The sequence below is a fragment of the Diceros bicornis genome, chromosome 22 (genome assembly GCF_020826845.1).
Source record: "Diceros bicornis minor isolate mBicDic1 chromosome 22, mDicBic1.mat.cur, whole genome shotgun sequence".
NCBI lineage: Eukaryota > Metazoa > Chordata > Mammalia > Perissodactyla > Rhinocerotidae > Diceros > Diceros bicornis.
This window is the reverse complement of record NC_080761.1, coordinates 43,144,043-43,160,028: the sequence shown is the minus strand read 5'-3', so window position 1 is coordinate 43,160,028 and position 15,986 is coordinate 43,144,043. Positions and strand designations below refer to the sequence as shown.

General features: G+C 37.9%; 2 protein-coding genes across 2 annotated transcripts; one reads left to right on the top strand and one right to left on the bottom strand.

Moving 5' to 3' along the window:
* Window positions 1–5,455: 5,455 nt before the first annotated feature.
* On the bottom strand, window positions 5,456–6,040 carry LOC131419793 (interferon omega-1-like). Its single transcript, XM_058565325.1, has one exon. It carries the CDS (start codon window positions 6,017–6,019, stop codon window positions 5,456–5,458), a length of 564 nt encoding a protein of 187 aa, XP_058421308.1. The 5' UTR covers window positions 6,020–6,040.
* Window positions 6,041–9,793: 3,753 nt separating this feature from the next.
* LOC131419792 (interferon alpha-2-like) lies at window positions 9,794–10,351 on the top strand. Its single transcript, XM_058565323.1, has one exon. It carries the CDS (start codon window positions 9,794–9,796, stop codon window positions 10,349–10,351), a length of 558 nt encoding a protein of 185 aa, XP_058421306.1.
* Window positions 10,352–15,986: the final 5,635 nt, after the last annotated feature.

The window sequence follows — 15,986 nt, the reverse complement described above, 5'->3', positions numbered from 1 at the left end:
CAGCCCTGCCAATGCGTCCTTATTGCTTCAGCCCACACAGGCAGTGCTCATTGTCGTGTGATCATGACATAGCTCGTGTGATTTTTACCTGGAGAAAATGTCCAGTGAGAGTATGCTTTCAAAGACTGCTTTCTATGAAAGAAATTACTGATGTGTAGAACTTGAAGATTATTGATGGGGGAGGTAGGTGAGCAAATTTGCATAGCAGAACTCAAGGATCCTTTGAGAAAACGTCTTCAAAAGCCCAGCCCCTTCATCCCAAGATTCAGTTATTTAAACTTGATTAATTGTCTTAGCGTGCTGCTTAATACAACGTAAGACCGCACAGGGATAATAACAACGATATTTACAAACAAAATTGTTAGTTAAATATAAATGTTTCTTTTTGGTTTGCATTAGTCCGTTTATACAAATATGCCAATTATATCTGTTAACTTACTTTGGAGTAAGCAGATGAATATGCGGGTCTAAAAACAAATTTCACATTACTAGAATCACTATTATGAATTAGAATTTTTTTTCCACCTCACTTATACTTTTGTTTCTTTGTTTTTCAATGGGCAGGACATCAAAATGTTCCTTCTTTTAATGTCCTGCCTTCTTGCCAGCTGGAGGTCAGGGAAGGGAGACCAACATACAGTCTCTAAGCCAGTATTTGACCTACAGCCGGTAGAGGACAGTAGAACACCAAGCTTACATATCTTTGGTTAAGTCAGTTCCAGACTCCAAAGCTGAGGGGCTGGAGCACATGGAAGGAATGTTGCCTAAAATCTTTATTCTCTCGTTGTTTTAGCTTGATCCAGTCCAGCACTGGATAATGAATCACCAAAGAAAGGCCATTAAAAGCCTACAGGAACAGACGGAGAGCATGCCGTGATGAAGTAACCCCTGCTGCTTATATGCAGGTCAGACCTAACATGACTCTCCTGCCTTCTTGCTTAAAGGCTGGCGGGGAGCCATCCAAAAGGGATAGTCTACGTGGCACTCACGTAGATTTTCTAGTTGTTTCCTTAATTGTAAGTGTACCTTGCTGCAGTTTCAATATAAGGCTTGAAAAACACGTCAGAAGCTGTAATGACTAAGGATGGCAACAATACTGTCATCATTCTAATGATGGTAACAATATTATCATCATTCAAAAAGGTTTTGCATTCCAGGATAAGAACTGTCTCAGGAGCCAGTTTACAAGCTAGAAAAAAATATCAAACTCATTGCTTTACATGCTTCATCTTAAAATGAGAGTTGTTTAATTCAAGTTGATTACCATCTTATTGACCACATGTCTCCTCCATATTTCCCATGATTAGATTTGGACTATGTGGCACTAATTTAGCATCCAACCTACTGCCATTCTAAGAGCATTCAAAATTAATACATTTTTATTTTCTAACATAAGGAGTCAATTTCTATTCACTAGCTTTTAGACTTTCTTATCTGTTTATATGTGAACGTAAATTCACATGCGTGTCTATTCATATCATGTCTCTCATACACACTTACTAGGCTGACTAAAAGCGACAGTCCCAGTAAGAACTGGTAGTGAATAATAGAATCAATTAAAATTAGTGAAATACTTCAAAAAATAATTTTTAAAGTATTATGCAATTTTTCATTCAAAAGTTAAGAGAAAATTTAAATTGCTTTTAAAAATATATTATCTTTAAATTAATGACAGTTGGACAACTGGAGAATTATTATGGGAGATAACAAGCGTCAACAAAATAAAAGTAATGTAAAAAGTAAAGCATAAGCCAATAAATTTGAGAACCAAACACATAATGGTTTAGGTAATAAATATAAACTGCTTAAACTTTCCTATTAAAAGAAAAAACTTAATTGGTTTAAAACACAAACCCTATTGTTACTTTGCATGGGGAGAAAAGGTTAAAATCAAATAATACTAAATACTGCTAAAAGAGTAAAAGAAAAGATGGGCATTGGTTTATAACATTGTTACCTCAATAAACAAAAAATTAAAAAAAAAAAAAGAAAAGAAAAGATGGGCAAAGACAGAGCAAGAAAATACAATGAAGGGAAATAATTAGAGGAAGCAATATTAATATCAATGAGATATTGAGAATGATTAATATCAATATTGATATCTAGGAGAATTCAATGAATGTGTTAAATTTGAGAAAGAGGGCCAATATACATAGGAAACCAATAGAATACATAATTAAATTAAAAAGGTATGGAACTAAAATTCAAATAATATAAAACATTAAGGTGAAAATTTTAGCAGTATATAGAAATGTGACCGGAAACATGATGGTAGCATTGAAATTTCAGCACAATGCTATTAGTCTATAAAAGTAATACAGAAAAATAACAAGGACAAAAAGAATTGGAAAATATTACTTAAAAGAGTAAATTAGTGGCTAAGACTCTGGGGCACTATAATCTAGAATAGGAAATATAACTTTTTCAAATATTTATAAATCAGTCACAAAAATCAAAATATATTAGACTACAAAATATCAATAATTCCTCCAGAGCAAAAACACTATAAGTTGTATGCTCAGATCAGAAATCGGGAAATTAATTTTAAAATAGTCTATAAACCAATCACTTAGATATTTAAAATTATACTGATAAATTACAGTCAAGTCAGAAAGAAAAGAGAAAATGGGAGACTTAGTAAGTAATGGGAATTAAAGCACTATTCTTAAAATTTGCAGAAGCAGTCTAAGTTACACACTGAGGGAAACTCATAGCTTTATCAAACATATGAATTGAAAATAAACTGGCCTCATTCCTTAAGGTCAGTAAAAGAATTCTAAATAATGTTAATTTAAATAATAAAAACTAACGTTTATTGAACATTCACTCTGTGACAGAGACTGTGCTAAACATTTTCCAGGAAATATTTTTATCTTCTCAATAATCCTATCAAGCTCTTAAACAATACCTTGTTCTCTATTGCATGTCCTTAGATAATAATAACTATCCTGTATTGAGCCTCTATTATGTGCAAGAGCAACAGAACATAGAAGCAGTTAAGTCACAGAACTATAATTTAAATCCAATCAGTATTTTCCTGTGCTTTCCACTGTGACGGAATTCAAAATCACGTTAATAAACCAATTAATTATGATTAATAAGAGTATCTTAGAAATATAAAGGTGATCTGATACTGGAAAATACATTTATATAAGGCATCATTTATCACACCAGAGCTCGATCAGTGGTAGTTTCTTAAGCATTAGTTGCAAGGAGGAGTCTAAAACTAAAACAATGAACTTTTAAAATTCTATTACATAAAAACTTATCAATCTGACTTACTCTTTGAATAGGTCTCTCTTACCCATGCATGATTTTGTAATATATGCATTGGTCATTTGGAAAATATTGGTTCACTGAGATATTAGGATCTTACCAATCTATATATACTTCAATTTATATAATCAAGTAATTCATTTGTTAATATCACCACTGTTGTCATCACAAAAGTCTTTAAGTATTGGGAAGTTGTCAAGTTCACAGAGGTAGATTTTCCAAAATTCTGATTTTCTACTGAAAGCTCAACTGTTATCATTGACAACAAACGTTTTCCTTGAAGTGACAAGTCACCTTATAAATATCTTGAGAAAATGTCTGTCAAATGCCCAAGTCTGAATAACCATAGTTTGTCTGCCTGTCATTCTTTCAAGTAAAAATGGATTCTGTGAAGAGTGGCTAGTTTAGCTCACAACTCAAAAGATCATATAAGCGCTTTTCCTCAAAACAATCACTGTGCATGCAGCAGAAGTGCTTGTCACACAGAATTTTAGAAAGGCTAGCACGGGGCCGGCCCTGTGGCTTAGCGGTTAAGTGTACGTGCTCCGCTATTGGCGGCCCAGGTTCAGATCCCAGGCGCGCACCGACGCATCGCTTCTCCGGCCATGCTGAGGCCACGTCCCACACACAGCAACTAGAAGGATGTGCTACGGTGACATACAACTATCTACTGGGGCTTTGGGGAGAAAAAAAAAAAAGGAGGAGGATTGGCAATAGATGTTAGCTCAGAGCCGGTCTTCCTCAGCAAAAAGAGGAGGATTAGCATGGATGTTAGCTCAGGGCTGATCTTCCTCACAAAAAAAAATAAAATAAAAATAAAAAAAAAAGACTAACACAGAGAAAATTAAAAAGGTGTGTACTCAAAAGTCAAGATTTAGTGAAATTAATAAACTTACTATTTCGTCAAGGGCATTCTTAAGTGAAACTGGCATTTTTTTTACTTCAAGTATATTACAGTGAAAAATATAATAATTACTAGTCCATTTTGGTGCCATTGCCTTCACTGACACATAGCCACTAGCAGTTTTACCTACCATTGGTTTTGCACCATCAATGTAAGTTGTTAATGTGGTGAAAAAGGCAAATAATGACTTAATATTATTACAAAACTAAGTTTGACCTCACAGATCCCCTTAAAGTGTCTTGGGGACCCCTAGGGACCCACAAAGCACACTTTGAGAACTGTTGCTCTAATGAATTTCCCTGCACCTGCTCTGGTCAAGCCACTCTCTAGTTTTAAATCCTAAAATAACTTTCCTCGGCTTTCAAGGTAAAGTCTAACATCACTAACATAGTCAGTCATCCGGCCTCTTTCCATTTCTCCAGCCTCGTTACACATCATACTCCCATCCATCAGTACCATCCAGCCACTCTGGTATTGTTCACTTCTTTAAATCTACCTTTGCTGCTACAGGGCCACGCTCTGCAGTTTTTTTTACTCTGGGAGATTTTGCCCTCCACATGATACTTAACAAACTCCTACTCAGCCTTCAAGTCTCATACTTCATATGACTTCCCTGGGGAAAACTGAAGGGTAGTCTAAAAGATACTCACTGCCATGCATCTTTTCCTTCTCCTATGTGGCCCAGATCTCAAATGTAAATACGTAATTACATCATAACTACTTCTTTAATGGCTCTGTCGTTTGCTCCAATGTGAGCTCCATAAGGGCAGGAACACATCTCATACTCTAGACTCTATCCTCAAGGCCAGTGAATGAACAGATGAACTGCACCACATACTTTTATATTTAGTTTACAGTATTAGGACTTTGGGGAGGATTTTTCTTTAAAAAAAGGAGAGAAATGTAATAAAATATATTTAATAAGTACAAAAGTTAACATCTTTATCAAAGAAGAGAATGTGAAGGTATAAAAATAGAACATATAAACACAAATACCACAAAAATGAATAGATAGATTAATATGAATAAATAAATAAATAAATAAATAAATAAATAAATATTTTATAACATGAGGTTCGGCTACAGGGTACCAGTTACATTTCCTCTAATTCTGAAAATAGTTGAACATAGATATGCTTAATATTACTGATAAAAATATGCCAAATATGATTCTAATTATTTTATAGCAGAAGCAAAAAAAAAAACAGTTTTGGAAATGACTGTGCAATTAAGAGTCTGAGTGAGGACATTCGTCACTGAAAATCAGGTTCCTTCTCACTTCCTGAGTTTTCTTATGAGCTCGTTGATGAAGAGAAAGTGCCTCCTGATTTCCACTCTGACCATCTCCCAGGCACAGTCACTGTATTTCTTCTCTTTCAGGTAGAGATGGAGTCCCCGGAAGTACCTCTTCAGGGCCAGTGTAGGGCCCACAGTTCCCAGGGCAGATCCTTCCTCTCCCGTCTCCTGCTCCAAACAGGTGTCCAGGTCTTCCAGCTGCCGATGGAGTCCAGTGCAGAGGTTGTCCAGGAGGGTCGTGTTCCAGGCAGCAGAGGAGCGCTCTGTGTGGAAGAGGTCGAAGATCTGCTGGAGCATCTCGTGGAGGACAGAGATGGCCTGGGCCTTCTGGAACTGGCTGCCATCCAGCTTCTCCTGGGGGAATTTGAAGTCGCTCCTGTACTTCAGACAGGAAAGAAGAGAGATTGTCTTCATTTGGTCCAGAGCTGTGAAGGTCTCCTGCTTTCTCAAGTCAAGGCTCTGAGGCAGGTAGCAGCTAGTGGAGGAGATGGGGCTGGAGAAGATCATCACCAATGCCATCAGTGAAGAGACTGAAAAAGCCATTGGTAAGTTCCAAGAAGACGCTCTTCTGGTTGAGATGGGAGATTGTGAGCTTTCCTCTAGCTTCTCTGAGGATCTTCTGTCTGTGTGCCTCTTAAATATTAAGCACAAGAGTTTTCATTTTCTGAATTCTCCCCAGATCTTTGTACTTCCCCATTTTGGACTTTCCTTTCTCTTCAAGAGCCTGGAAAGTTGTCATTACTTTCAACTCTTTCTGTATTCTTACAATTGAAGTGAAATTTACTCATTAAAAGATTAGAAGTCCTAATTCAAGGGAATTCTTATCCTCTTAGCAAAAACTAACTTTGAACTAATGAGAGAGCTATCTGGATCTTTCTTCCTGATGTTCAGAACAGCTTCTAAGGAGGCTTTGCTAGGCTTCTTTTTGTATCTTCTTTCTACCCACCCCTAGGTATCCTTCTTGGAAGTGTTGATCAGGTGTGAAAGATACCTCATATTTATATGCATAGATCTCACCTTATTCTCTGCTGCAAAACATTCAGTTTGTCAAATTTGGTTTTATTTACTCTACTTATTTGAGAAAATTACTGAGTATTTACTATGTGCCAATCATTACACTGAACTCGGGCTATACCAAGATGATTAAACCTCCAATCCTGCCCTCAAGGAGAGTCAAGTGCAACCAGTACGACCGTCCAGGTGTTCGAGCAGTTAGAATGTCTCTTTGCTGCTCTGTGGCAGCCTCTTTGTCCTAGCCGAGGCCATTGTCCTAGCTCTGTCAAAGTAATGGTTAAGCAACCCATTTTTTTCTTTTCTATTTTTACATAATTTTAAAATTCTTACCTCTTCTTTTGTATTTGTCTTTTCACTTTACAAAAGTTGTCCTAATGCTCCTGCAATCTTTTCTATTTCCACTTTGAGGTTTATTGCAAAAATACAGGAAGAGAAAATGTAAGGGAAAAGAAGAGAGAACATATCTCCTGCATGATTTTCAAGACTCAGAACTTTCCTCTCTCTTTTAACATTCCTAGAAAGTAAATGTAAGCAGTTAAGTAAAAGGAATGTACAAGCGAAATTGGAAAGTAAATGCTGAAAATGAAAAAAAAAGCAGTGACATCTTCTCTATCTAAACCACAAAATGTCACTTAGCTATACAAGTCAGGGATTCAGAGCTCTACAGAGTGACAGGTTTCAAACCAGCCCATGTGAGACAGTTGAAGCTGCAGACAGGTCCAGAGGAGGGCAGCTGGCTCTTCAAGGCGGGGTGTTACCTAAAGGGCTAGTTTTCAGCTTTGCTAAATCAGAGAATCTAGTCATTTATTTACCTATTTTTCTGTTTACTTTTTTCACTATCCACAGAGATGATCAGATTCCAAGGATTTAATCATACCAATTCACCCTCAAAAGAGACTGGCTTACAGACTGGATGGCCATTTTATTAATGTGTGGGAGGTCAGCGATTACCTGAAGGCTAATAGACGTGAGTCATGTGGACAGGGCACTCCCTGTCACGTGAACACATGCTCCTGTTCACATAAGAGATGAGATTAGATATAAAAATCTTTATTAGTGAGCTGAGAATTCAAGGAAGGGAAGCAGATTGTTTCAGGGAAACTTCTATCCAGTTCCCATAGTCAGACAGCTAGTTTTCTCCATTGTAGTAACAGCTAACAGGTGATGAGTGCTTGTTTTGTCCAGGCGTCATTGTAGGTACGTTATGTCATCCATCCTTCACAACAACCCAATGAAACAGATATGATTGTCATTTCCATGTAACAGAGGAGAAAGCTAAGGTGCCCAAAGTCACACAACCAGTGCTGGCTGGAGCTGTGACATGGCCCCAGGCCTAGCCCCAGAGTCCACATCCTAGCCACTAGATTGGGCTGTCTCCTCCAACAACGTTCTTCTTGTCTTAGATAAACACTTAGCAAGTTCTCACTCTCCAATTTCCATTTGTCTTCATCACCCAAAAGCACCATTCGCTGATTCCAGACACATTACAATACAAGTGAAGGGGCTATAGCGCCCTTTTCACTTGCTAAGTTCCAGTTCTGCCTTTCACATGACCTGTTTTGTTGAGCTCTACTGTTTGTTTGAAACTTCCTATTCCCATCTCAGATATTTGCGGAAATTATCCAGGAGGTTAAAGCATCCACTTAAAATTTATTCTTACTGTCTTTGTTTTTGGAAGACTATCATTTTCTGACACAGTCCCCTCAAATTTTAGGTCTACTCCCTCATTGGAACCTGTAGTCATTTTTGTACTTGCTATGGGACAGAGAGCCCTCTGTGTGCCTCCTCTGTGACAGACACCTTGCTAGACACTCGAAATATGGCACTGCTGTCCTCAGGGAGCTTACAGACTGTTAGGGTAGTCAAATGTTAAACAAATAATTAGATGGATTTCGTAATTATAGGCATACAGAGTGTAGCTAAAGGAGAGTGCTTCAGGTTAATGAGGGGTAACGTGGAGGCAGCACAGTGTAGCGCTAAATACCACTTACAGAATAAATCAAGACTTCCAGCAAGTTAAGTAACCTCTGTGAGTTTTCAGTTTCCTCATCTGCAAAAATGTAAATAATTATAGTAATTATCTCATAGGGAAGCTGTGAAGATTAAGTGAAACAATGTCTGTAAAACACTTTGCTGAGAGCCTGTATAATTAAAGATTGCTGCCATTAATATTATTAAAAATAATCTGTATATTACAGATTCAATGAAGACATGTGATGATTAACTTTGAACGCAGCCCAATTATCCCTGAGTATGTGGTAGGATAGCACTTGTCAATGGAATATCTAAAGAGATGAGATTATCTGCATTACTGCATAATGACTGAGGCAGAGTTTTTACTGGGGAAGGTTGTACTTGGTAGAGAACAGAGAGAATCACACACAGGCAAACATGACCCTTTTAGGGAACCCATCACCTAACAAAGTGCCTGGCAGACCGTTAAGTGCACCGTAATTTATTTTTAACAAATCTTATCTGTGAAACAATGTCTTTGTGAGTTTAAGACCAACTCAGGGGATATCTTTAAGATACATATACAGTTGAAATTTTTTAAAGAAAGAGGAAAAGTGTAAATAAGGAAAAAATAAGAAAAATCTCCTCTTTGTAAGCACTTTTATATTTCATGCTGACCTGGAAAAGCCATCATTTATTGTATGAATGTGTCTTCCTTCTCTGACTTAATCTACACTTTTCTCCCCAAGAACGATCTAGGAGGTATGCAGACCATGTTATAATACTGTGTGGATACTGCATAGGCACCCATGGTTTGGCGTCCCCCGTCTAGGCACTCATATCAATAAGTACACATTTTTTGTTTTTTGTTTTGTTTTTGTGAGGAAGATCAGCCCTGAGCTAACATCCATGCCAATCCTCCTCTCTTTTTGCTGAGGAAGACCAGCTCTGAGCTAACATCTATTGCCAATCCTCCTCCTTTTTTTCCCACCAAAGTCCCAGTTGATAGTTGCATGTCATAGTTGCACATCCTTCTAGTTGCTGTATGTGGGGCACGGCCTCAGCATGGCCAGAGAAGAGGTGCGTCAGTATCCACCTGGGATCCGAACCTGGGCCGCCAGTAGCAGAGTGAGTGCACTTAACCGCTCAACCACGGGGCCAGCCCTAAGTGCACATTTTTAATTGACTTCATTAAAAAAGTAGAAAGGGAAAGGAGAGAACAAAAAATGGAAAAACCCAGAAAATGAAAGTTTCTATACTCACTATTTAAAAGGTACTCGTTGCCCAAAGTCCTCAGAACTTGCTGCGACTTCCCCTTCAGGTGTTCTTGCAGAATCCTCCAGCTTCCCAATGGCCCTCCCAGTCTCTGTGCTGCTGGCCCTGGTGATGCTGTGCTCCAGCCCTGCCTGCCCTCTGGGCTGTGACCTGCCTCTGAGCCACGGCAATCAGGAAGCCTTCACACTTTTGAGTCAAATGGAGAGAATCTCCATTCGGTCGTGTCTGAAGGACAGGGCTGACTTCAGATTTCCGCAGATACTTGTGGACGGGCACCAGCTTGAGAAGACGCAAGCCGCAGCTGTCGTGCACGAGACGCTCCAGCAGATCTTCCGCCTCTTCAGCACCAGCGGCTCTCCTGCGGCTTGGGATGAGACCCTCCTGGACCAATTCCTCGTTGGACTTCATCAGCAGCTGGATGACCTGGAGACATGCTTGGGGAAGGAGACGAAGGTGCAACAGTCACCCCTGGGAAGTGAGAACTCCAGGCTGGCTGTGAAGAGGTACTTCCACAGAATCAGTCTGTATCTGAAAGAGAAAGAGTACAGCGGCTGCGCCTGGGAGGTGGTCAGGATGGAAATCAGAAGGTGCTTCCTCTTCATGAACAAGCTCACCGGAAAGCTCTCGAAATAAAGAAGACACTGAGTCTGAAAATAGTTCATCTGGCCAACTAAAAGGCTATCTTCTAAGACTCAAAGTGCAATCTTCATCCCTATTTTTATGCCAGCTAAAAAATAAGTAATAGCCAATGTATGGGATTATCATAAAATTGTATTGTGTTGTAAGTTACAAGAAGTTGTTTAGAACAGAGAAATGCACAATCCATTTGCTTTATCTGAAAAAACTTTTGTAAATTTATTTATTTAAATTATTTGAAATATTTATACTATTCATAGTATTTAAATATTTATTGTTCATAACACTTGTTTAGTATTATACTTTTTCCACAACTGCTGTTCATTTTTAAGTTATGGGAAATAAAAGCAATTTTTAAAAACCAATTTTGCTTGCGCAGACTTTTTGAATAAAAACCTCACCCTAAGCCTGATCCCACTAAGTAACCTAAGCAAGGTTCCTGAGTGAAGAGGGAATAGGTGGAGCCCAGCACGGGTCACTGCACAGTGGACATCTTGAGGAGGGATTGAATACGATTCCCTAAGACATAGCTTAGAGGTGGAAGGGAGATCTGAGGACAAAAGCCCAGGGCATGGACACCATTACCCGCTTGGGGCCTCCAACAACTGGAGATGCTTCAAGGTTTTGGGAACCACGTAAACCAAGAGAAATCAATCTAGACATGTGGACACTGGAGAGTCTTGGAGAAGGCTGAGGAAGGGAGGGTAAGTTTTCGACACTTGACGAGTCCCGATGTCTCATTTTTTATTCTTGTATTTCAAATATTTCAAGCACAGAATTGAAGGAAGTATCCCTCTAATCAAAATTAATCTAATCATAATGCACATGAAATCCCCTTTTATTTTCCAAGATGGCTCCAGGTTTATTGTTCTATTTGTCTCTCAAAACTTTCCTTTGCCAATTAATTGTAATATTTTTTTATCATCACTATTCTTATTCAATTAACAAATATTGTTGGAGCTCCTACATGGTACCATATACTAGGTGGGATGCTAGCTGCTAGAAGACAAAGCTGAATAAGATTTTACCCTGTACTCAAGTTGTTTATAGTCTTCTAGACAGCTGGCCTAAGGAGAAGAAAAGTGAGGTTAGCAAGTGGTATATCTCTGAAAAATAAAGAGAATGGACACACTAGCACCTCTCAGACTCAGAATCATTAGTATTCAATCTGAAAATGGATTATGATTAGTGTATGGCAGAATTTTGTGTCCAGTTCTGATTAGATGGGAGAAGATACCAGGAAGCAAATGACCATTCACCAAACTCTGAGGAGATATCAACGAATCCAAGGACAGGGGTCAGTAACTGCTAATACAGGTGACTGACGGTGACCACCCTATAAAAGTGAAGGACACGTGACATCCAAATTGGCAAGGAAGAAATAAAACTCTCTATTCACAAATTATGTGATCTTATTTTAGAAAATTCTAAAGAATCCACACACACAAAACTGTTAGAGCTAATAAACGTATTCAGCAAAGTTGCAAGATACGAGATCAACATGCAAAAACTACTTTGTAGTTCTGTAAACAAACAATGAACAATCCAAAAGGGAAATTAAGAAAAAATATTCCTTTTACAGCCACATCAGAAAGAATCAAATTCTTAGGAATAAGTTTTACTAAGGAGGTACAAGATTGTAACAGAAAACTAGAAAACATTTCTAAAATAAATTAAAGAATACTGTATTAGTCAGCTCAAGCAGCCATAACAAGATATCACAGACTGGGTGGCTTAAACAACAGAAACTATTTTCTCGCAATTCTGGGAACTAGAAGTTCAAGAGCAAGGTGCAATTAGGATTGGATTCTGGTGAGGCCTCTCTTCCTGGCAGGTAGAGAGCCACCTTCTTGCTGTGTCTTCACATAGGTTTCCCTCTGAACACAGAGAGAGAGAGAGACCTCTGGTGTCTCTCCTCTTCTTCTAAGGACACCAGACCTATCAGCTTCGGGGCCCATCTCATTTAAATTTAATTACTTCCTCAAAGGCCCTATCTCCAAATACAGTCACTTTAGGGATTAGGGCTTCAACATATAAATTTTAGGATGACACAATTCAGTCTATAACAAAGACCTAAATAAATGAAAGGACATCCCATATTTATGAATTGGAAGATTTAAGATTATTTAGATGGCAGTACTGCCCAAAGCAATCTACAGCTTCAATGAAATACCTCACTAAATCCCAATGGCCAGTTTTGCAGAAATAGAAAAGCCAATCCTAAAATTCACGTGGAATTGCAAGGGACTCCAATAGCCAAAACAATCTTAAAAAAATAACTGCAAAGTTGGAAGGTTCACATTCTTAATTTCAAAACATACTACAAACTACAGTTATCCAAACAGTGTGATACTGGCATAAAGATAGACAACTAGAATGGAATGGAATAGAATTGAGGATCCAGAAATAAACCTATACATCTATGGTCAATTGATTTTTGACAAGGGTACCAAGACCGTTCCATGGGGAAAGAATGGTCTCTCCAACAAATGGTGCTAGAACAATTGGACATTCACATTGCAAAACAATGAAGTTGGATCCCAACCTCATACCATATAGAAAAAAATCCAAAATGGATCAAAGGTCTAAGTGTAAAAACTAAGTCTATAACATTCTTGGAAGAAAACATAGGGATAAATCTCCATGTCCTTGGTTTTGCCAATGGAATCTTAGATAATACACTAAAAGCGTAAGCAACAAAAGAAAAAAAGATAGGTAAATGGGACTTCAACAAAATTAAAAACTTTTGTGCATGAAACGACACTATCAAGAAAGAGAAAAGGAAATCTATAGAATGGGATAAAATATTTGAAAATCATATATCCAATAAAGGTCTAGTATGCAGAATATATAAAGTACACTTACAAGTCAACGATAAAAAGGTAAACAAGTTACTTAAAAAATGGACAAAAGACCTGAATAGACATTCAAGATGGGCCCCTGAAGATACACAAATGACCAACAAAACCATGAAAAGATGCTCAATATCATTAATCATTAGGTAAATGCAAATAAAAGCTACAATGAGATAGCACTTCACACCCACTAAGATGGTTGTAATCAAATAAATGGAAAACAACTCCAAGTGCTGGTGAGGAAGTAGAGAAATTGGAACCCTCATACATTGTTGGTGAGAATGTAAAATGTTTCAGCTTCTGTGGAAAACAGTTTGGTGGTTCTTCAGAAAGTTAAGCATAAAATTACCACATGATCCAGAATGGTATGGATCATATGGTAATTTTTTGTGGTATATAAATTTTTGTGGTATGAAAATGTTCACTTCTAGGTTATATACCACAAAAGAATTGAAAACAAATATTCAAACAAATACTTGTATACAAATGTTCTCAACAGCACTATTCTTAATAGCCAAAAAGTGGAAACCGTCCTAATGCCAATTGATGGATGAATGGATAAACAAATGGTGGTATACCCATATAATGGAATATTATTCAGCCATAAAAACGAATGAAGTACTGGTACATGCTGCAATGGGAATGGACCTTGAAACTATTATGCAAAATGATGGAAGCCAGACACAAAAGGTCACTAATTGTATGATTCCATTTATGTGAAACATCCAAAATAGGTAAATTCATAGAGACAGGAGGCAGACTGTGGTTGCCAGGTGCTGGGGGGATGAGGGAATGCAGAGTGACAATTGCTTAATGTGTATGAAGTTTCCATTTGGGGTGATAAAAAAGTTCTGGAACTGCATAGTGGTGATGGTTGCACAACACCGTGCAAGTACTAAATACCACAGAATTGTACACCTTAAAATGGTTGGTTGATCTAGATGATCTTTTATTACTCTAATCATTTCCCATGTTCATGTCTTCCCAAAAGATTTTAAGTTCGTTAAGGGCAGGGAAATACCAGATCCTTTTAACCCAAGTCACCTAGTCCAGACCTTTAACCAGAGGAACATTTAAATGATTGCTGAGTAATTGGTCCTTTTGAGTAGTTATCATGACCTCCCCTTGCATAACATCTCATGCTGTTTGCAGGGCAGTGCACAGGGGTCTTAAAGATTGTTAATAGAAGTGAAACATTAAATCTATATATGTAGTAGTTGTCTTCACATAGTAATTGGTGTTTTTATGACTACCTCATTATTTCTAATTTTCTCTAGCATGCTAGTCTTGTCTTCTCCTTTGGACATAGATTTCTTGCAAACAGGAACACTTCTTAGCCTCTTCCATGGTCTACTGCAGGTCCTTGGGCAAGTTACCTGAACTTTCTGTGGCTCAATTTTCATGGCTGTATTATGGGGTTAATAACAATACTTAACCTCATAGACTCATGAGGTAATGAGTCATGGGTGCAAAATGCCTGGCACAAAGGAATCACTCAGATGTGAGATATTTGTTACTATTGTTGTTGTTATTAACTGTGCACATGGTAGTTACTCAATAAATTATTATTCACCTCTGAGTTTGCTGTAGTAACTATATGAAGAAATTCAGATGCCTCTTGATCTTTTGTTAAAGCCTCTACATTTCAGGAGCTGGGGAGAAAGAACTGGTCAAAAATACAGAGAAGCTGAGTGGGAACCTACAATGTCTCAAAAGCCAAAGGACAAGACTTTGGGGGGACAAGAAGGTGTTAAAAGTCTTGCATAGATAACAAGAACAACAAAAAAAACACTTCCAACCTCATTAAAAAATGGGCAAACAACTTGAACAGACATTTCTCCAAGGAAAATGTACAAATGGCTAACAAAGACATGAAAAGATACTCAACATCACTCAACATTAGGGAAATGCAAATCAAAACCACAGTGAGATACCACCTCACACTCATTGGGATGGCTACTATAACAAAAAAAAAGGGTTGGTGAGGATGTGGAAAAATTGGAACACTTGTGCTCTGTTGATGAAAATGTAAAATGGTGCAGCCACAATGGAAAAAAGTATGGCGCTTCCTCAAAAAATTAAAAATAGAATTATCCTATGACCCAGTAATTCCACTTCTGGGTATACACCCAAAATATTGAAAGCAAGGTCTCGAAGAGGTATCTGTACACTCCTGTTCATAGTGGCATTATTCACACTAGCCAAAAAGTAGAAGCAACTCAAGCGTCCATTGATGGATGAATGGATAAACAAAATGTGGTATATTCATACAATGGAATATTATTCAGCTTTAAAAAGGAAGCAAATCTGACACATGTTACAGCATGGATAAACCTTGAGCTCATTATGCTAAATTAAGTAAGCCAGTCACAAAAAGACAAATACTGTAGGATTTCACTTATATGAGGTACCTAGAGTAGTCAAAATCACAGATATAGAAAGTGGAATGGTGATTGCCATGGGCTTGGGGAAGAGGAGAATGAGGAATTTTTGTTTAATGGGTATAGAGTTTCAGTTTTGCAAGATGAAAACAGTTCTGGAGATTGGTTGTACGACAATGTGAATATACTAAATACTATGGAATTATACACTTAAAAATAGTTAAGATGGTAAATTTTATGCATGTACATTTTATCACAATTAAAATTAAAAAAAAGAAATTTTAAGGGGCCGGCTTGGTGGCGCAAGGGGTTAAGTGCACGTGCTCCTATGCAGCGGCCCAGGGTTTGCCTGTTCAGATCCTGGGCGCACACCGATGCACTGCTTGTCGAGCCAGG

Excerpts from the sequence above, each read along its gene's own strand:
- LOC131419792 (XM_058565323.1), top strand. The coding sequence starts at position 9,794 with ATGGCCCTCCCAGTCTCTGTGCTGCTGGCCCTGGTGATGCTGTGCTCC.
- LOC131419793 (XM_058565325.1), bottom strand. The coding sequence starts at position 6,019 with ATGGCTTTTTCAGTCTCTTCACTGATGGCATTGGTGATGATCTTCTCC.